The 20,508-nt window shown below is 42.7% G+C and overlaps 1 protein-coding gene across 1 annotated transcript in view; it reads right to left on the bottom strand.

Moving 5' to 3' along the window:
• The window catches only part of FKBP15 (FK506 binding protein 15, 133kDa), a 23,506-nt gene extending 3,980 nt beyond the window's left edge, over positions 1-19,526 (bottom strand). Inside the window, 21 exon segments of the mRNA XM_010192332.1 lie at positions 1-99; positions 436-572; positions 1,080-1,251; positions 4,670-4,772; positions 5,452-5,546; positions 6,332-6,442; positions 6,847-6,956; positions 7,750-7,843; positions 9,598-9,701; positions 10,455-10,554; positions 10,794-10,913; positions 11,585-11,633; positions 12,392-12,537; positions 13,002-13,145; positions 14,124-14,192; positions 15,168-15,317; positions 15,766-15,864; positions 16,959-17,033; positions 18,305-18,374; positions 18,988-19,078; positions 19,370-19,526. Coding sequence (XP_010190634.1) covers positions 1-99; positions 436-572; positions 1,080-1,251; positions 4,670-4,772; positions 5,452-5,546; positions 6,332-6,442; positions 6,847-6,956; positions 7,750-7,843; positions 9,598-9,701; positions 10,455-10,554; positions 10,794-10,913; positions 11,585-11,633; positions 12,392-12,537; positions 13,002-13,145; positions 14,124-14,192; positions 15,168-15,317; positions 15,766-15,864; positions 16,959-17,033; positions 18,305-18,374; positions 18,988-19,078; positions 19,370-19,526 — 2,295 coding nt within the window.
• Between the last annotated feature and the right edge of the window lie 982 nt (positions 19,527-20,508).

The following is a 20,508-nucleotide window of genomic DNA, read 5'->3' as shown; positions in this document are numbered from 1 at the left end:
CTTGGCGAGTGCCGTCTGATATGATCTGCGTATTTCTTCCATCTCTTCCTCTGCTTGAGCTCTCTCCGAGAGGGATTTTTTCTTTCTTTCTGCAAGATTCTGCAATACAGAACAGGGCTTAGAATAGGCCAGGCTGCACCAACGTAGCTTCTCTTCCTCATGCACAAAAAGCTTCCTTGAGCAGAGGATCTTACAACTAAAAAAAAAAATCAAGATGAGATTGATTTTTTGGGCAGAAAGGTTAGCACAGTACTGATTAAAGTATTTAAAAAAATTAAAATTCACATAAGCACAGAGGATCCACCAGCACAGCGATCCTTGCCTGCAGGTGAGTCCTGATTCACCTAACTTGCATATTTCCAAGCCAGAATGTTGGGTTAAATTTCAGCAAACAGCTGAAACTGCATCTTTCTGCGACGCTAGCACTGGACATACCCTTTCAAGAGTCTCCTTTTCCACTCTGAGGTCTGTGAGCTCTTCTTCCAGTTCTGCAATCTTCAGGTCTAGCTGTTTGCGGCTCTGCTTCTCAGCTTTGAACCTGGTCTGAGTGTCCTCAGAGGCTTCTTGGAGCTCTGCAGAAACACAATTTGCTGTGGGTTTCAGTGGTGCGTGTATTTCAGGTTAGCGCATCTGGGGGGTGATGGGAAGGAGCAACATCTCTTGCACAACCAAGTCAACAACATGGCTTGCAGCTGCAGTGGGAACTAGAATTTATCAAGAGCTGCTTCTGTGAAATGGCCACGTTTATACCTCAGCTTTTATGTGAGCTTTTCAATCACTGCAACACCTCTGGCTGCTCTATAATATGTTAGCAATGGCAAGAGACTCCTTCTACAAGAGGCATCCCTGTGACAGCACGGTTTTGTTTCTAGATTCAGCCCACTTTCCTTTTAGTGGTAGCAAGAACGCATGTACCCTTCAGACTTTTCAGTGCATTAATATCCTTCTTCAATACCCTGGTGACTGATCCTAGGGAAACCAGGAAGAGATACCCCAGAAGGAAGGAAAAACCTGTGACTTATAAACAAGAGAAAAGGATGACAACGAAATGATCATGGCACAGGCACAAGAAGCCTCACCTGCTAACTGTGCTTGCAGTTTGTTGAGCTGTGTCTCGTGTCGCTCTGCCCCCTGCATGGCAGCAGAGAGCTGTTTCCGCAGGTCCATTTCCTTCTTCTGGTGGGCAGTCAGCTCCAGCTGCAGCTGGGAAACCTGTGCTGTGGCAGCTGCTAACTCCTCAGCAACTTTGGCCTGTATTACAAAACAGAGCAGGGGAAAGGGAGAACAAAAAAGGCTATGTGAGTGTGGAGGCACCAGAACTGTTCTCACAGGAATAGCTGATAGATACCTGCAGATCTTATTGGGGAAGGGCTGGGATTCAGCACCTCCCCCACATTTCCAAATTGAAGAGGTAATGATAACTTTTTTTGCCATTTTACTGTGAGTCGTTTGGCTGTAACCTGTCCAGACTGACTGGAAAGCTGCACAAGTCCCACCACCAACCTCATCAGTCCAACTCAGCAAGTTTTCCTGAAAAGCTTTAATCTGTTTTTATGACAGTGCCAGTGCCTGGTGGTTCTGCTCAGTTTTCACGCTATGACAACATCTATTCAAGTAAAAGCCTGGACTCTAACATGTAATTATCTTCAATAACCTTACAAATCACTGAAAACCCCTACAAAATATAGGCTTGTTCCAGCCAGAAGAGCACCTTCCCTCCAGAGAACACAGCACGCAGTCACCCTGAGGTGCCCACACAGGCAAGGCTGACGTTTTGGAGCACAGTTCTCACAGTAATTTGTTGACCTGTTTAGATTTTGTATTGCTCAAAGTCAGTGACTCATGTAAAACCAGGGGCTAATACAGCTTGTTAGACAACTTGTAAGCAATATGTTAGAAGTGGTTCAAGACATCGAGACAAAGACACAAAATCACGTTCCCAATCGTGCTGCATGACACACAAAATTCAGAGGATGCTCTGCAAAGACAGAGCTATACCTGCCAGAAAACCTCACTGGCTGCAGGCAATACCTACACAGCTTCTATACCTGTGCCTGCCTTCAGATTCCTCACAGGCTTTCACGTTCCTGCAACTGGTGAGTTCAGAACTGGAGTTTCTCTCTGCTTTATCCCCATAAGAGAACTAAAGCCTCTCTCTTCAGACTCCAACCACCACCTTCTGGCAGAAAAGGGCTGTGTCATTCAACTATGGTGAGGATGAACATGTGCTGAGCTTGAGGGCTGGGGTGCTACATCATTAATTTTAAAGAGCAGGCAGCATTTCAAGAGACTGGCTTATACCAGACCTGCACTCCTCTTATCTTTCCATAGATGTCTCACTGCAGTTCAAGATACTAACTCCTAGCAATGCTAAAGCAGAAACAAGACCCCACAGCATATCTAAAGGTTGTTTTAACACTTGCCTTTGTCTTGAACGCCACAGAAAGAAAAGGAAACTCTATGCCAGAAACTGTTACTAGACCTAAGTTTCTACAGTGAATGTTTCATGTCTATGCTAGCTCAGCTCCAGCCTCCAGCTTTCAGGTACCAAGGATCTTATGTGATCTGTATCTGCTCTGACAATCGTATGAGCATGTCCTATTTCTCCCATGGGGGAGCTGAAATGAGCAGCAATGTGACAAAGTTCTCTGAAAGGGCTCTCCAAGAAAGAAGGAGCCAGTGGCTCCACTGCCAGCTGTAAAGCCCTTTTCCAAGTTGAAGATCCGTGCTAATTCAAGAGGAAGCTGGGCTGGCACTGCCTAGGGCACAGTCATCTACCACCTACACAGTCAGCAGACACTGCCTCACCTGGTCCCAGCCCCGATCCACTGGCAGCACGTGCTGGGAAGAGAAAGCAGCGACAGGAAACAGGAAGAGTTAAAGAACACAACTTGACAGGCAGAGGCATTAATCATCAGCGAAACAGCACGATGCTTCGTTACAGGAGCTTAAAGCATGCCAGAGAAGCCTTTAAATTATTACAAGAATCATAAAAGCTTAGACAGAAAAAGCTAGTGAGGCCTGGCTTCAAAAGAAAGAAGCTAAAGGTATCCTTACAGGTACATTACACAGCACAGATGTATGAGCTGCCATTTCACTGCACTGGAGAGTGTGGGGTATTACTTATCATTATGGAACAGAAGCCTTCATCTAAAGCTGTGATGTGCTCTGCCAGGGCCAAAGATCTATAACTCAAAAGCAGCAAGCTACTGATTTCTCTTCTCAGTGACCCTGGAGACAGATGCCTGGCCTGTATTACAAATTAAATAGCAAGTTCCAATTTTTAAGTAAAGAACAGATAAAACAACTTAAAATTCCCTTCCCTGATTCTGTCTGTCCATAGCTATCTCAGCAACTGCAGTCACAGAGTAAGCTGGGCTAGATAAAAGGAAGAGGAAGGACTACCAGCCTTTATATTTAACGTTAATACTCTCGCAAAACCAGGGGGAAATCTTCTCCCAGTGCAAGTCACGGCTTTTCTGGTCTAGCCTGAAGTCTGTTCATGTGATAGCGTTATCACCTCAGCAGTGACTGCTGAATCAAGTGGAGTCCTATTGAAGATGAGGCCCCAAAGATTCCTGAAGATCTTATCTTACACTGCCAAAAGTTTCTTCCTCCCCAGGTTACTTATTGCTCAGGCTGGATGTTGTGCTCGCTGACAGAAAGGAATTTCTTTTATTATTTCAATCTGAATTATTCATGGTTAGAATCTCTCACACTCCCTACATGTTATGGGTGTGCAACCTGGGCCCTCAGTGGAAAAATACAGCTCTCCTTTACAGTCTGCTCACACCAGCATACAATTGTCAGCCATACATTGCTCTATTCTTTGCCATACTTGCTGCTGTACTTAGGAAAGCTGCAGTTTCTGTCATTTTTATGTGCACCAAGTTATGGTTTTCATGCAGAGCAAGCACTTATCTCACAGGTGAACTGGAGAGATACATAACTTGACAGGCGAGTATGGGTGCAAGACTGAACTTGGTGTAATTTAAGAAGCCAGTGCTTGAGAAGGCATAGGAGCCACCGTGCAATTACAGACCTCAGAGCCAGCCTACCTGGGCTGGGCTGCCGTGAGTGGACATTACAGGATGTGCAGCCATGCATTAGTGCATTTAACTGGCTTGAGAGGCATTTACCAATAGCCCCATCCAGAAAAGCACAATACATTATTGGTAGAAAGAACCAGCTTTCGATTAGTATTAAAAAAAAAAAGTGTAAAAAAATGCAATGAAGAAAGTAGGAAATAATTTTTCTTATAGCTACATTTACTCTCTGTTAGTTAAACAGAAAGTATTAAAAAAAAAAAGCCTCTGAAACTGTCAGCACAACTCAATAAACAAAATACACTTTTAACCTGACAAAGCCCAGTGATACCATTCCTCAACATGCTGGCCACGTACCTATAAAGTTAACAATAAATCAGATACTTTCCTTTAAGATAAGAATATTCAAACTAGGACAGCATAAAGATCAATGTTTATAGCCTCTGTGCTGCTTTTGTTATGAAAGCCAAAACCAGTTGTCAAAGCCTAAGTTCAGAACTGCAGTTGTCTTACACAAGAACTGACTTGAGCCTCGACAAAGGCTTCAGCGTGTTTTAGTGCAACAAGCAGCCCCTTCCTGGCTGCAGCCAGAGGTCTGTGGCTCTGCTCATGGTCACCATTACCTTCTCCTGTTCTGCATGCAACACTCTTGCCTGTGTGTTTTCATTTGTTGTTTGCAGTGAATGGTTCCTCTGCTCCATTAGCAGGTTACTTTGCTCGACGTATCTGTGAACAGGGGAAGACTGCATGAGCGTTCACGTAAACACATGACTTGGAGCAAAAGGCTCAGGTAGAAAAGGTGATGTTTCAAAGCAGTTTGCATCATGACAAGTTCCAGATAATTTTGCGTGATGTCCTGTGCCAAGAGGAGCTTGAGCTCAGAAGGGTGGAATGGGTGTGCCTGGCACAGCAGAGATTGCATCAGTTTGGATAAGTGCTTCACCTCTTTACAACAAGTCTAATGTTCCTGTCACAAAGTTAAGGGTTTTGATAACCTGGTATCCACTGACCTTTTCCATTTCCTTAAGCAAGTTATTCCCCTTCTTAAACTGAACAGAACACCCAATGGTAGAACTAGGGACAACACATCCCCTACGAATTCTTCCACAAAGATAGCAAAAGTAAAGTAACTCCCAGAAGCAGAGCAATCGTGCTCAAAGAAGATAGTGTGACACATTCCCCTCGCCCCACATTTTACACATCCTCATTTACTATAAACAAGAAGTTTGGAGATATGCCCTGCAGAGAGAGGCGGAGGAAAAAATCCACACTTTTAATGATTTAAAAAAAAAAAAAATCAGAACATGTTTCTATCCTAAAGAACACCTCTCCTAGTTACACCTAACCACGTGTAAGCTAGAAAGCCTTTGCAGATGCAGGGAGGCTGTACCTTCCCACTCCTTACCTCTGATTCCGCTCGATCAACTCGCTGATCTTCTCATTCTGCTCCTCAATCCGATTGCTCTTCTCAAATATCTCTTGCTTCAGTCTCTCATTCTCCTAAAGCACAGCCCAGCATGAATATTTGTCTTACTCAGACTTCCTTGTAGCAGTACTTAAACCTTTGTTTTGCACAGATGCAGCAGAGTGGTGAGACTTAGGCCTTCTGTGGTAACATCACAGGAAGGCACTGTGCTACATTTAGCAGGAATCCTGGCATGGGACAGTGGTTGCCAAACCACATTGTAGAGAATATTGGGTCTGGTTGATATTTTTCACCCACAAAATTGAAGATTGTAAGGCTACCGCCTAGAAAAACTACAAAGCATAAGACTAAGTAGCAAAAAGTAGAAGCAGGTGGTTCTTGAAATGCAGTACTTCAGCTGTGAAACTGTTCTGCAGGATGCAGTGGGTTAAAGCCCGTAAGAGTTTGCATAAGACTAAGTAGCAAAAAGTAGAAGCACAGGTGGTTCTTGAAATGCAGTACTTCAGCTGTGAAACTCTGTTCTGCAGGATGTGGTGGGTTAAAGCCCATAAGAGTTTAAGAAGAGGCTGAATTTCCCTCACACGAACCTCTTGCCAAGTCCTATTAGACAGGACACTGGCTCAGAAAGTGCCCAAACCACAGACTGGTGAGAAGAGGGTTTTTTTCTGGGGGTAAAAGGCAGGTAGAAATCATTGTGTATGTCATGCTCTTACCTAGGCAGCTGCTTTTGGCCATGCAAACCTAGAACACAGGGGTGGATGGACATTTGGGCCAAGGCAGTACAGCTATCCTCATCAGGAATAACACAGTGGGCTCCAGTTCCTTATGGAAGTAGTCAAATAAGGCTGGCCATGCTCACCTGGATTATGCGTTGGATATTGCTCATGATCATGGAGGCTTCCATAGTAACAGAGGAGATACCAGGCAGTAGTGAGCTGTTACCAGTGTTCTGTTTCTTCAATTCCTCCACCTGCAGAGATAAGCCATTCTTAAACCAGATTAAATTAATTTATGGATGTAGGTAAGAATCAGACATCTGCAAAGATCCATTTCACTGCTCCATCTGATCAGCTGTAGGGTATATGTACTGTAGCAGCTGTGATGCCTCCTGAAGGGCAGTGAATCTCTCCAAACACAATGCATCACAGGACATTAAAGACAGTGAGAGACAGCACCTTCCCCCAAGCCCAGGCTTAGTTTTCCACAGTAGACAAATTGCTAATACTTCAAGGTCTGATAATATTGGAATTTTCTCTAAGAGTGCATCACTCACAAACTTAATGCATGTGTGTAAACAGAGCCAACTCCTCAGGCTGCATTTGGAGAGCAAATAGCAGTAACGTCATTAAGAAGCCTGCCTAAGCCATACCTTACCTTGGCAGCCAGATGATCCATTTTATCTACTACTTTGCTAACAGCCATTCGGATTTCAGTGTTATGCTGCCGAGCTTCCGTCATCAAAAAGGCAGTAACGTCTCCAGGAGCTTGAATGGAAAGGAGAGAGATCTACAGTCACAGGGGGAAAATGCCTGCATACAGACATACCAAAAGCAATACTTAATTTGAAGCCTGCTAGATAGGGCAGCCACCCTTTTCCCAAAAATAAAAGGGACATGGTATCTAGAAAACTAATAATGTAGGTATTTTCCAAATCACATGAATATGCAGGTTTATGACTACAGGAAATTCTTGAGCCACGTGACAGAGCTTGGGTCAACAAGAGGGAAGCCCCCAGACACACTAGAGCAGTGCACAAAGAGGTACAATCAAACAACAGGAATGAAGGTTGGCTTTCCAAAACTGAAGCAACACGCCCCAAGAAAAGTTCAGCTACACTCAAGTCTTCACCAACAGGGACTACAAGATTACAGGTTCTTCAAATGCCTTTAGTCCTTAGGCTGCACCTTTTTTTGAGCTACAACCTCCCACTTACTAAAGGCCTCTATATGTACACTGAAATTCTTTCCCTGGCTGGTAGGATAGCTGTTTACTATTACAGTTATAACTGGAAGTACCAGCTATAAAATACCTGTAGTAATACACAGCCTTGGGAAAACACCTAGAAATTTTCTCCCTTTTCACACTGCAGAAAGTTCCTTAAAGTAAGATGGATATTCATTGGGAAGTGTTTGCCCCTATTTGGTATTAAAAATAAGAATTTATGGAACAGCATGGCATTGAAGACAGGATGAATGTGTGTGTATGCTACCACTGCTACCTGAATCATCATCATAAACAGTTTACTGCGGGTAAAGTGTGTACTTTTTTGAAACATACCTTGGTAAGGTGCAGGATACATCTGTCCTACAGGCTGGAGTTGAGAAGCAGACGCAGCAGTTTGGGGGTAAGCATATGCCATGCCTGGATACGCCTTGCAGAACAAGTTCAATAGATTAGATTATGTTTTGCTATTTCCACCCCCACTCACAATTCAGTTGTTTTCATATTTTAAGCCCCAGAGCAATTACAATATTTGGAAAGAAAAAGCAGAATTAGGGAGCAGGAAGACAAGTAACACAACAGTCACAGCAAAGGGAAAAAACAAAGCCACTCTTCTTTCAAGGCTTAGATATGTGTTCAAGTTCCCACAGCTCAGTAGGCTAAACTTCAGTGAAGACGGTAAGCAAGAGCATGTTACCCCATGTTTGTGAGAGGCAAAGATCAGCATGTGAACAGCCCCCTACTTACTGGACGTGCAGTGATCTGAAGGTATGCAAACTGGAACTCAAGGCTATTCCTAGGAAAGGTTCAAACACTGCAGCACAACTCAACTGCAGCTTTACTGCTCAGGGCTCACCAGAACAGCTAAACAGACTGAACAACATGTCAAATGCTAGGAGTTGTGTGTAATTAATTACTCCTAGTGATGCTAGGAGTTAAATGCAACGTGTTAAATGCTAGTTGTTAAACAACATGTTAAATCAGTCATCAATCGACCCTCTCAGACAAGAGAGAAAATGATACAGCTTGGGCAAAGTTTCTACAAGGATTCAGGACATCAAGGTCAAACTTTCACTACATCCAAATCACTGTTAGATTAAAACGGCAAAGTTTCTACAAGGATTCAGGACATCAAAGTCAAACTTTCACTACCTCCAAATCACTGTTAGATTAAAATTTCACTTTAACGATTGGTTTCTATTTCATCAAACAGAAAATCCTATCTTTTTTTGTCTTGTTACTTGCCACAACTTCCTCATTTTCAATGCAAGGAAAATGCAAAGGCAAAGGAATGCTCCAGGGTTGATTTTCTGTTTGGGTTTCTTTGCTTGTTTGTTTTTAAACATATAGTGTTTGTAATCCTTACCAAATATTTTCTTCCTCTGCCTGGACTCTTTAAAAAAAGAGAGTGCTTCCATGCAGCACAGGCCACTGTGTTTTTAAACATATAGTGTTTGTAATCCTTACCAAATATTTTCTTCCTCTGCCTGGACTCTTTAAAAAATAGAGTGCTTCCATGCAGCATAGGCCACTGTTTGAATCCCAAACCCTCCAGAAAATGGGTTAAGTGAAAATAACTACAGAAATAATACGGTAGTAAGCTTGATTTTAGACTCAGTAGAATTGTTTGTACGATAGCTTTGTACTAAGTCTTCAGTACCTGATGTGATAAATACATTGTGTGGTCAGCCCTCAAAAGTTTCCTTGTTAGCAAGCAGATTGCATCACTTTACAGCTGCGGGACCACAAGCCTTTTAAAAGGATTATTCTTTTCCTGGATGGAAAAACCATGACCCATAAACACATTAAGTGTACAAATGAGCTCTCATAGAAAACCAGATCATGACTAAGAAAAATTTCAACTACAACGTTTGTTTTCACCTGCTCCACAAATACTTGGAAGTTTTTATTTTACCCACTACAAAAGCAGACATGAAACCTTTGTACTTAATTCTTGGTTCAACTTTAAGATGCCACCAACAGGCAGAAAATTAGCCCTTTTTGATTAAATTCTAAGAGGCATGTGGTGGAAACCTGAAAGTGCTGAGGAAGAGTCACAGGAAGCAGCATGGGACTCTCATCCTTATATGCTGCTACGGAGTCCTTGCTCCCAGCAATGGAGAAGAAAGGACAGAATTAGGAAAGACAGAAGTGCCAATGTTTGCCTTGATTTCATTTTGGTACCTGAAAACCCTGTGCTCCTCCAGGCAGAGCTGAATGGGGCTGGACCGTTGCAGGTATTAAAGCAGCAGAAGATACCGGGGGTGCAGAACCAGATGCTTGAGGTACTACAAGGGAAGAAAGAAATACAGCATGCCATAAAGTAGCTAGAAATAATTTAACTCGCCCAGTGTGAAATGGCCAAAAAAAGTTACCAGAAATTTAACATGAGCCTGTCTGCAGCATTATGAAAGTTAAAACCAGTCAGACATGTGATAAAACGTCAAGAAGAGAGTCATCCTTCACAGAAATTTCACTTCTAGCTATATTTAGACAACCTCTTTTCATTCAAACAAAGGCGGCTCTGAAGTTTACTGACACAGGATGTTATTCAGACTGACTCCAAAGACTGCTCAGCTGCCTGGCAGCTGACATTGCTGCTCCACCATGGGAAGACAGGTCAAGCCCACTCCAGAGCTGCCAGCCCTCTGATGCTCTTTGCTATTATTTCTATCAGTTTCAAACAAAAATTTCTGCTGACTGGGAAAGCATTTGTAAGAGTTCTGTTACAAGTCACGCGTTGTAGAAATCTCAGTGCCACCCCAGCACACACAGTGACAGAGCAGCTCAAGCACTGGGGCTGCTCTTCCTCAGGCAGTAATGTATGCACAAGATCATGATGAAGATGTACTCCAAGGACTTCAGTCTTGAGCTTGATGAATTAGCCTATCTATGGAGCTTTGGATCAGCAGGCATTGTTAGATTTATCAGTTCCTATTTCAGTTCCTGAAAGGAATCCTCTATTTGTACAGCCTTTGTATTTGAAGCTTGCAAAGAACTGAAATTTCTCTACACCAATCCCAGGCTCACCAGCACATTACCTTGTGTTGACACCGTGGGCAGCACTGCATGAGCTGGCTGTGATGGTCTCACAGAAGATGAGGCCACTGGTTGTGCTGTCCCCCTCAGTGTATTTGGATCCTAAAAACATTTCTGCATATTAAAAGAAATGCTAGAGAAAAAGCAAACTAAACCCAAATATCACTTGACGATAGGCGTTATCCAATTAACCCAATTGACCTTGATAGGAACAGTGGAATCATTAAGCCCTTTTGCCACAGAAACAGAGCATGCTTTCCGAGCTAGTGCTACAGATGTCACGTTAAGGGATTCACGTAGAAAAAGCATCAGAAGTCACATTTCTGTGACTGGTGACATACCTCTATTTCTGAGTCACTGGAGTCAAGCTGACCGCCTGCTGTCCCAGCAAGGAAAGGCAGCATGGGCTGTCCCATTTTAGCCATCCGAGAAATTAGCTTTGCCTTTGCTACATCCGGATTCTAAAAGAAATGTTTGCAGTTATGCTTCATCTCTCAGCCCAGGCTTTTCAGACATTACAGAGACCTCTATCAGGATTAGACTCTTCTAAATCACTGACTTAATTCTGGTTCCTTCAATTTTTCAATGACTGTGAAAACCTGATCTTCAAGCACACAAGATAATACCATGGATTTGTTAATCTGGCTTGCTTTATGTACTCTCCTTCTGGGATGACACTGCTGTCACTACACAGAAAAAAAATCTATCCCTGCAGAAAACACAGCAACAAGAAGAAAATGTGTTAATTAAGGAAGCTGCTTAGCAGCTCTTTCTATCCTGACACACAAAAAGCCTTTTTCTCATGTAGCAACAAACTTATACTGAATGTCCCAATTACTCTTTGTTATCCATTTTAAATTTGTCCATATATCCAAGATGACAACCAGCCTTGTGAGTATGCACATGGACAAGGTAACTTTGCATCTGAGAGCAGGAACTGGGACTGAGGTTCCTCGTGTTCTGCTAATCCCTTCAAAAGCAAGGCTCCAATCTGCTGCTAGCAAGGTGAACATTTAAGAGTGTCTTGCTTGCATGACATTCACTTTATCTTCAGCAACACTGAATGCAGAAGCGAAATCAACCAAGTTTCCCTACTTACGGCTTCAAAATAGGAAAAAACACCACCACTTACTGCTAGCTGTTCACTGATGGAGTTGGACTTGGCCCGAACAGCTGGCTCCCTGAAAACCAAAACAGGTGTACGTTGATATTGGAGACTAAGAGGAAATTCAGAATCTGATAGTCTGCATTTCTGAATGTTGTCAAATACTCCTCCCTCTAGGAAAACCATTTTTCTTATATTGTGAGCATTGCTTCTAGCTTACTTTTGGGAGATTCTTTGCAGCATTACCTGTAGATTTCAGATCATCATTATGGGCAAGTTCCACAGCTGTGGAAGAGCTGATTACAGAAAGATAATTTTGTTGATTTCTCTAACAGCTATGTTCTGGTATAAACAATTTTAACCACGTCCAGTAACAAACTACTTAAGGCAACAGAAAGAACACTTAAACTTGAACTCCCTCAAAAGGATGACTGACCCACTGAGTTAATTTCAGAAACAAACGACAACATAAAATCTGCAATTAAATGGGTCATCCATGACCCAAGACCAACTTATAACTCTCCTACCACCTGAGATGAGAAAGCTGTTGTAGCAGGACTCACACAGCTTCAACATGCTAGATCTCAGTAATGCTGCAGAAGAAATATTTTCATCTGTGCCCATTTCAATTTCTTTATATCTGAGTCAGCATTCAAGCAGGAAATTTCCTGCAAGTCTCATTAGCAAGCATTCCTCTGCCACATTGACAGCATTAAGGTGACACACAGAGGACCCACATTTGCTAAATGAGGTGTTAATGCAGCATCATGTGGATGTTTATGAGCATTGCCATCTTTTAATACAGAAAGTAGTTTTAACAGTGCTGCACCTTACCCAGGCTTTGGAGGTATCGTAGATGGAGGCAATAAACCAGTGTCTGCAGGGAAGCCGTCTGAATTGGGTACCGGAGAAGGTGCAGGAGAATCCCTCGAACTAACACTCTGTCCATCCGAACCAGAGCTCTCCTTTACCAACTTCACCTTAAAAAACAAGAAACAAAAAAGGTGTTTTTCTGGATTCCCAAAAGAGTTTTTGGCAACTTGTTTACTTTTGATGACTTCTCCTTTGCCACACTTGTGCACTTGAAGCAAAAGCACACAACTGATTCAGAGCTGGAGAAGCTGAGTCTTTACATCCTGTCATTCCTCACTATGACTATTTTGTTTTCCCAAGTGACTCACAAATAAAGATAATGAAAAAAGCCCAAGACGGTTAGAACAGACATCTTGGTAAACAGCCTCAAGAGATTTTTTTGGTTTAGGTTTTTGTGGTGGTTTTTGTTGTGATTTTTTTTTTAATTAAAGAGATGTATCCTCTTGAGGTATTTGGTTTATAACAGTTTCTGAGCTGTAGTTCTCAAGCCAACAGCAGGTTCTCACCTTGCAGACAGACGCTGACGGCTACAAAGCAGATATAAAATAAATGCTTAGCAGGAGAGACTCACCCGCCTAACCTCCACCTCAAAAACTAAAGTGGAGTCTGGAGGGACACGGCCAGACACTCCCTGAGCCCCGTAGGCCCATGCTGGAGGAATAATGAGATATCTTCGCCCTCCTTTCTTCATCCCCATCATTCCTTCTTCCCAGCCCTTTGGTTTTCAGAGACAACAGAAGAGAAAGCAAAGAGTCTGATCAGTGACATTACAGTTTCTTCTAATTACACTTGTTAAGACAGCTTCAGGCACCAGTTATAGAAGACTCCAGACCACATACAGAGAGATTCTTGTAAAATCCTCTTCATTTCCAATCTGCAGCACTAAACCTTTGTCTCACAACAAATCACAACGGCCAATTATAAATTGCAACATTAACTTCAGACTAAAAACGCAGCCCCCAACACGTTCATAATGAAATCAGATACAGCAATCTCTAGCACGAAGACTGGAGGCTTTCAGGCCTCCACATGATTCCAGAAACCTGGTTTAAGTTCACTCAGGTAACAGAAGTGACTTGAACAAAAGCATCTGATTCACAACCTGATTTTATGGAATAACGTGAAGGAATACCACAGCATCTGGACTGAAAAGTTATTACAGTCAAAACCCTCACAATTGGAGGGTAAAACCTCTCTAGGCAGCAGTACTATCTTTTACTAGACCATCCGAAAATTTGACAGCTGTCTTCACCCTCCCATGCCCTTCTTCCAGCTGTTGTATCAGAGTTATCTGATGCTCAGCTTTTGAGGCACAATGAATGGGGAGGAATCTGAAGTTCTCAGACTGAAATCCTCCTTTAGAAATAGTGTTCCCTGAGAACAAGGTAATGGATCAAGTGACTTCCAGAAAAACAAAGACAAAGAAAGAAGCCAGCTCTTGAGAACAGGGACCTTCCTTTTTACCAAACAGGACAACTTCTTTCTAGTGCTGTCACTGAAAAGGAGACTGGGTTATATTGTGCAAATTAAGAAGAAAATTAAGTTTGAGCAAACACTAACAGTGACTCACTATCAGATAAAACAGAATATACACAGTATACACAGAAACTGTGTATATGAATCCTGAACAAGATCTTCAGTAATTCAAAGCTTGAGACTTCAATTATTACAATGAAAGTGCCAGAAGTTCTACCTTGATGACCTTTCCAGATCCCAGCTTTAGCCGCAACAGCTTGTCTTTGTTAACATTTGAGTCAAACACCTAGGGAATTAAAGAACAGAAACACAAAATATATGGATTTCCCAACTGTTTCAACACTCTGAACACTACACATTTCATAAACTCCTACAATCTCTTATGTGCTGTTTTCCATTCTCCTACTCAGCCCTCACCAGACATAACATGAGCATGGCTAGAGCTTCTAGACCATTGCACAGTACAATTTCTTGAAGCGAATGACAGCTGGAGACTCAGACTTTAAAACTGCCTTGAGCCTGATGGTCAGGACAGGATTGGGCCAACGCTACACGGGCTTGTACCAAGCAGCAAACAACTGTCTACAAGTTTCACACATTAAACTAAGACATATGCAGCTAAACAACTCTTTCAAGAGATCATAAGTAAGCTCTGCTATGCACCATTGGTACGGAGAGAGAAGCATGCCAGGCAGACCAAGAAAAACAAAAAAAATCTCTCAAAGATGAAAAACAGAAACCCCTTTTTTTATAGCAAAGCCTCAACTGCAGATGGATGCAAAGGCAAAACCCTTTGCCATGAATTTTGCTAATAGTAAAAACAGCAGAAGTGTTTTAAGGCAATGCTTTGAAACACCAAAGCATTTCTTTCACTTATTAGCAAACTGGATTGGACACAGCTGCAGAGGTCATAAAAGCAATCTCATTCTTTAATGTTTGGAGATGTACTTTGTGTCAGACAAGGCCCTTCTTATCACTTCATCCAGCCATTCCCAGAGGAGCATGCCTAGCTTCATTGTCCCTTCTCACCATTTATTACTGCGTGAGAGCGCCTCTGGAAGTTAAAAGCATCTCAATCACCTCTTCCTGAGCAGTAACAGAATCCCTTTTTATTCTCCAGACAACACACATGACCTCAACTGTGGTGCCATAAGTGACTGAAAAAATACCTTGAACATCAGCACCGATATCCTGCTATATGAGGCAGGTTCCTTCCAGAGGCTCTCACACTTGTTACTGAGGGTAGCAGAAATGCTTTTACCTGTCCAAGGCCGTTGTTCTGGAACAGCCAACCCGTATAGGCGATCTCCAGAGAGTCTCCTCCTTCTACTCCCTGTCCTTCTCCAAGAATGAGATCCTGGGAGACGACTGAATCGAGCACTGGGGAGCTGTTGCATTTGGCAATGCACACCTGCAGAAGGAAAGCCTGTCAATGTCTCTGGCCATTAAAAAAGAGTGGCAAGTTCCACTATGACTCAGATCTGATCCATTTCTTCCTGCATTGATCAAGTGCAGGTTTATAGATGCACTTAAGAGGTATTCCATGTTCCTCATGCTGAGTTTTGCTGAGCTACATAACAAGTAATTACCTCCTGCTCTATAGAACCATTGGTATTACAGTACTTAAGAATCTTGATTAAAAATCTCATCAGAAGTAACAGGTTCCCTGCCTGTATCTAATGAACTCAGCCAGGCTCATCACATTTCTGCCTCAATCACAGTCACACAGATACTCAAAGCTGAAATTCAGTCAAAAAGTACGACTCTGACCTACACCCTTTCTGCGGTCAGTTGCTCTCAGAGATACATCTTGATTTGCCTGTTATTCACATCATACCTCGCACAGAATAAGTAGTTACCTGCTTACTGAAATCCGTTGCTGCCTTTTCTGACTCAAACATGATGGACCAGTTTTGTCTCTGATCATCGTAGAATGTGCTGTAATTGTTGGGTTGAACCTGTGGGAAAGGAGTCCTGTGTTATACATGAAAAGATACATTCAAATAAAATAAAATTAAAAAATCCACAACCAAAAGCAGCTTAAAATAAGAGCTACTGAAATTAAGCAGAGGAAGAATCCGGCTGTATTACTACCCAAGTTCAGAATATATAGATTAGCTTTTAAGTGCTCATTATTATGGGAAAAATACTATAACTCAAATATTTGAGCAATTATTAAGTCCTTCATAGATGCTGCAGCTTTCAAAAGATGGTGAAAGCTTTCACAGGCTTCTTTGAAACAGGCTTCTATAAAATATACTGAGATTTTTAAGTGTAAGTAATCTCTTTTTCATTAACTATTGATTATATTTAGACTGTCAGAACCGTTTGGAGGAGTCAAGCATTCCTCACCTCTAAAAATTCACACAATCACTAGCTGACTACCTAACCCATTCATCTTTCAAAATGTGCTCATAAAACTACAGAGCAAACTAGCATCCCAGTCAGAAATCTGCACTGAAATTCTACTGTTTCAGAGTAGAACTTCTATTTATCAAATCAAGAAGTTTTATGCAACCTGATGACAAGCCAAGAACAGCAAATCAACACAGCAACTTTCTGTAGAACTGGCAGAAAACAGAACTTCCTGAGAGAAGGATTCACAATGCTTCAAATTGCTGAGTATCCAATTTCTGAGAGAAAACATTTCCTTGCTATCGTTTCCTTCTGCTTGCCCAGTCGCATTCTCTCATTTACTTAACCACAAATTATTAGCAGGAGGAATTTTGTTTCTATTCATTGTAGGACTGCAAAACACAAAACATCTCAGCAATCCAGAGGTAATAACAGGCCTCCCACAGCACATGAACTTGCGTTATGAAATCTGCTGAAGCAGTGCTCTGCAAAAGGCAGAGGCAGCAGCCGCTTGTGCAATACACATTAGGAGGAGGAGCAGAGCAGCGCTCCTGGTCACTGTGACACCTCTTGCCGTGTCAGTCAGGTGTTTGAGCTCAAAGGCTATAATCTAAGACTTCAGAAAACATTTCAAAATCAACTTGTGTTTGCTGTGGACAACACAGACTGTTGGAAGCTTTCTAATCCAGAGTCTTACCGTGAGTACGAAGCCTGGGTGGATCCTTGCAGTCGCGATCTGTTGCTGCTGGCTGATGTAAAGGAGGATCCTGTACTGGATTTCACCAGGAATTGGGCAGGAAAAAAGAACGCAAAGCAGAAACTCAAAACGTCTTCAATTTTAATGTACTTTGTCAAATTCTGAGCCTAAGGCTACAGTATTTATTTGTCCAATACACCCTGCAGTGGCATTTTTCACAGCAAAAATACTTAACGTGGTACTTAACACAATTCTGTAACACCTCTTAAAAACCCTTGAAAATATGCAAGCTCTATTTAGCCACAGGAATCAAGCAGTTGAAACCAATTATATCGCAGTAAGCAAGAAGCTTTAACTAATTCCACATTTTTCACAGTTACTGTGTGAAAAGATGGTGCACTAATCCTTCAAAACATGAAACTCCTAACACATGGCACGCAGACATCAAACAACGTAAAAAGCCAAGTAGTAAGTTGGAAGGAGCTTTCCAAGTACTAAACAACACAGATGTAACATTATACTGACATATTTGGCTCTACTAGGCGTGATCTAGTAAGGAAAAGTGCTTTCCTTTATGCACCTGTAGCAATGGCTTCTTCACCCAACACATCTAGGTGGTGAACTGGGAGGGATCCGCCGTTCCCAGCTGTGCAGGCTGCAATATCACAACAGCAGCCTGAGAAAGGCTGGGTTAGCTCCCTGCTGCCAGCCCTGTCCTTCCCAATCCCCAAAACCACCACACCCCAACACTGCTCAGATCAGTGACTTGGTTTATGTTACTAAACTAGTATGTTTTGTCGCTGCTGTTCTTGCCAAAGCAGAAGCGACTTCGTGAGACAAGGTGAATTAGGAATGGGGGGAGAGGAAACACCATAAATACCAACATCAAGGACAGATCAGAGTACCCAAAGTACTGCAGTATTGCGACACACCAGTTTACTGGGCAGCCTAGTGCCGTGTTTAGAGGAGTACTGGGGAATGAGAGATACTTTTGATGCCAAAATAACAAAACTTAAGCAAAGCATCTCTGAACTACTGGACAAAACTTTATTTTATACTGACTTCCAAATGCACCGAGTAAATACAAAAATCACTTCCACAAACATTACAAAAGGTACAATGCCCGAAACATTGCAAAATAAGTTCTATGAGATCTTACAAACGAACTCATGGAGAAAAGAAAAACATCACCAAGCTGAGCCATAAGAGAACTCAGAAGGGCAGGACAGCATAAGCAGCAGTGGAACTACGACCTCCAACATCAGAAGTCAAGACACTGGCGAGCTCAGAGAAACACTGCCTCATACCAGTGCACTCTTGGCATGAAAATGTTAAGTGTCTCTCACCTCTTTAGTAGCATGGTTCCCCACTACAGCTGCTCCATACTTGCCTTGCTTCAAGTACTGCCCGTTTGTACTGGAAGACAAGCGAGATATTCAGCTGCAGAACCGCCCCTGCCTCACATTTCTCTCTCCTGTTGCCAAGTTTCACTTCTTTACAGTTCACATCCCTTTCCTCATCCCTATAACGTTAAGCAGCCTTTCTTAGCTTAAAGACACTACAACTTTCTTGCTTGCCCACAGATTACACGACCATACATTATGGAATTTGAGTTGAAAAACTGCTCTTTTCAGACTCAGAGCAACCGAGTTTTCACATGATGGCAGTGTCAAATGGACAGACAATTTTACTGCTGTCACTCTATGCTCATGCCTCAGCTCTCCTCAAGGGACCGTATGAGACATAAGCATCTGACAGAGCTGCCTGGAAAAAGTACCAATGTCAGGCCAGCGCCCAAGATGCAGCTCCCTGTAACAGCCACATCCAAAACTTGTTATTTATTTGACTACTGCATAACCCCAAACTGCAGCACAATAACCAAAACTTCCTTTGAGCAGAAACTTGTATATATGTATAAGCAATGTTCTCCTCCCCCTAATCCAAAAATAACTCCCTGTTATGATTAAATCTTAAGCTCCCAGAGACACAGACTCCAACAGGTCATGCAGGAAACCAGGGCTGCACTTACTATCGATAAGCATGAACTGCAGTGGCCATGAGCACTGATGGTGCTGCTGGAGCTGCTGGGGCCACAGGAGCCTTCTGGGCTGCCTGACCTGCTGAAGAATGAGACACAGAAACACGCATCAGTGACACACAACTGCCACCAGCGACGATGCCACCACACATTCCTCCCCCCAAGGAAAAATAACTCCAGAAGAAGATTAAAAAACAAAGAGCGATGTTCCAAAGTCACTAAAGGCCTCTGGAGTAACCAGGCGCACAGAGGGTACTCGAGGAAGAGAATGCCAAATTCTTTGCACTGCTGCTCTTCACAAAGGTCCTCATTCTCCCAGCAAGACACAAGCTTCAAAGTTTTCTTCCCCACAGGCTCAAGCCCAGTTACTCACCAGTTGCCGTTTGACCCTTCTTAGGCTGCTTTGGTGCAGTGTACTGGAAGAATTCATTTCCATGGCTTGAGACTGTTTGATCCAGACCAAAGAGAGAGGCCAGTCTGGCACTAGAAAGAGATATAAACTGGTTAACCTTCTTTAACGTGGGCTTCATAGATAAAGACCACCATTAATTGTAAGTTATATAAAATACAGAGTATTTATCATCACTTTAGAGATAAGCAAAGGGATGCACATTAAGCAGCTCTATATTAATTGGCCATTTAATTTTGAATTAGCAGAACATGTAGATGAAGAGGCTGGGGTAAATGGCACAACTGTGTTTCGCTTCCCCAAAAGCTACTGTAGTGAAAATGAAGGACCGAAACTATACTAAAAAAGGAGTTACTTTAAAGCAACGACTAGGACTGCCCTCATATGAAATAGCTGATTGTTACAATACTGAAAAAACTGTGACAACAGAGGAGCCATCATTCAGCCCTAGAATTTTTCTTCGTGGTGTGTCCAGGAAACTCCTTCTCCTGTTAAGTTTTGAAATGGCAGACGCTCTCCTGTCAAAGGGCAGGAGGTTTAATGCTGCAGGCAAGCAGGTTACTCCTGTAAGATGGGGTCATTTGCAGTTTTACTGCTCTAAGCCCATTTAAGCCCACCTACTCCTGGTATCATGGGATGAGTGAATAATTCAAACGATGAAGGAGAATCCGCAGAGACAACAGAACTGTTGGTGATCTGCAACATTTTATAGGAGATGCTTAAAAACATAACCGTTTACTAAAAGGAGAGAGGATTTGTTTACAGGACTTTGTTAAACAGAAGCTCCCTGAAGAGGGTGAGGAGTGAGCACAGCCGAAATTACAACTGCCAAGGAGTCTTCAAGTGGCAGTAAGTGAGAGAAACTGAATGTGCTACAGGTGGAAATTGTATCAGGAAAAGTTGAAAACTGCTGAACACGCCTGAAGTTGCCACCTCTGTCTGAAAATCCCCCGATCTGGCATTTCCAGGACCCCACACTTATTTCAGCACACACATCTGGGGTCTCTCACCTGCCCCCTCCATCGCAAGCCCAGAGCGACCACTCCCTCTCCTCCCGGAGGTCACACCAAAGCAGCTCTGCCCCGGAGCCCACCCCGTCCCCA

Source organism: Mesitornis unicolor, unplaced genomic scaffold, assembly GCF_000695765.1.
Source record: "Mesitornis unicolor isolate BGI_N332 unplaced genomic scaffold, ASM69576v1 scaffold11209, whole genome shotgun sequence".
Classification (NCBI taxonomy): Eukaryota; Metazoa; Chordata; class Aves; order Mesitornithiformes; family Mesitornithidae; genus Mesitornis; species Mesitornis unicolor.
The sequence above is the reverse complement of the archived record's forward strand: the minus strand, read 5'-3'. Positions and strand labels throughout refer to the sequence as shown.